The 1,173-nt window shown below is 49.3% G+C and overlaps 1 protein-coding gene across 1 annotated transcript in view; it reads right to left on the bottom strand.

Moving 5' to 3' along the window:
• The window catches only part of LOC119589234 (acyl carrier protein, mitochondrial-like), a gene marked incomplete at its 3' end in the record, with an annotated part of 4,776 nt that extends 3,773 nt beyond the window's left edge, over window positions 1-1,003 (bottom strand). The window contains 1 exon segment of the mRNA XM_037937836.1: window positions 809-1,003. Coding sequence (XP_037793764.1) covers window positions 809-967 — 159 coding nt within the window.
• Between the last annotated feature and the right edge of the window lie 170 nt (window positions 1,004-1,173).

The following is a 1,173-nucleotide window of genomic DNA, read 5'->3' as shown; positions in this document are numbered from 1 at the left end:
AAGGTGCGTCACACTCATTAACATATACCAGATTATTCAAAATAGGTAACAGATACAATCTGCAGAAAGCAAAGGTAAAGCTGAAACCCACATACTCGAGATTCACAAAAATGCGGGCACCGTTAGCCTCCCCTATCAATTTGCTGTTAAATAAGGAATGGTTTCCCAGCTCTACCTTGCTGAACAAAAATAGGGAGGCTTATTGACTTTAGGTGACGAGGAAAAGGCCATTGTGTCGCTTCACTATTAACATCTGAGCAATTACTCCTAAATCACTAAAGGTGTCTGCAAGTTCTATATTACCTGAATAAAGTGTTGGTTTGTCGGCATGAAGCACCACACAAATCCTTTTCTACATGTATATTCCAACTTGCTGCAAATACTGCCTTGAACTTTAGCCAGCGCATGATATTTCCGATTACATAGTGATACCACGAAAAGTTACGAATGAAAATTACTTAACACAAAGAGGACGCGTTTTTCGACTCTAAAAGACGTGCGCCACCATCATCTCTCAAAAAAGTTAAGCCATAATAACGTAGGCCTATATCACAACATCCAAGAGCGAGAGAAAAAAAAAAAAAAATGCCCCGAGCATACCTGCAGACTACCAATCACGCGAACTTCGGGGGAAAAAAAAAAACCCCTAAATCCCAGAGCCTACACATAAAACCCCTTGAACTATCTCGAACGCCCCAGGAGGAGAGCGCCGGCGTCGCCCTCCCGCCACGAGGAAGCCCCGCGAGGGAAGGCGACATCAGCTGATCCTCCCTTGTAAACACGCTGCGCCGGCGGTCGACAACATTACCTTCGCGATCGCCCACAAAAGCGCTGTGTGGGGCTGTCTGCTCTCCCTCGAGGCCAGTGTGTGCAGGCATCCCACCGCCGCGGCTCTCGGCACCACGCCCACCACCGCCGAGGGTCTGAAGAGGGCAGCAAAGCGTAGAGTTCGCGCGAGAGAAGCCATGTTCCGCCGACCTGCACCCCCGGCCCGCCTCTCGCAGCCCCCCGCTTTGCCCCCGGCGCCGCCTTTAGGGGGGCCCGGCCCCCGCGCCAAAACCAAATGGGATTCTTTTGCTTTTTTTGTTTTTTTTTGGGCTTTTTGGTTTTTTTTGGTGGAGGGGGGTGGGGGAAAAATTTTGGTGTGTTTTTAAAGTATGAGTCGGTGTTGAT

This window comes from Penaeus monodon, chromosome 25 (assembly GCF_015228065.2).
Source record: "Penaeus monodon isolate SGIC_2016 chromosome 25, NSTDA_Pmon_1, whole genome shotgun sequence".
NCBI lineage: Eukaryota > Metazoa > Arthropoda > Malacostraca > Decapoda > Penaeidae > Penaeus > Penaeus monodon.
Note: the sequence above shows the minus strand (reverse complement) of the source record. Positions and strands in the feature narration are given on the sequence as shown.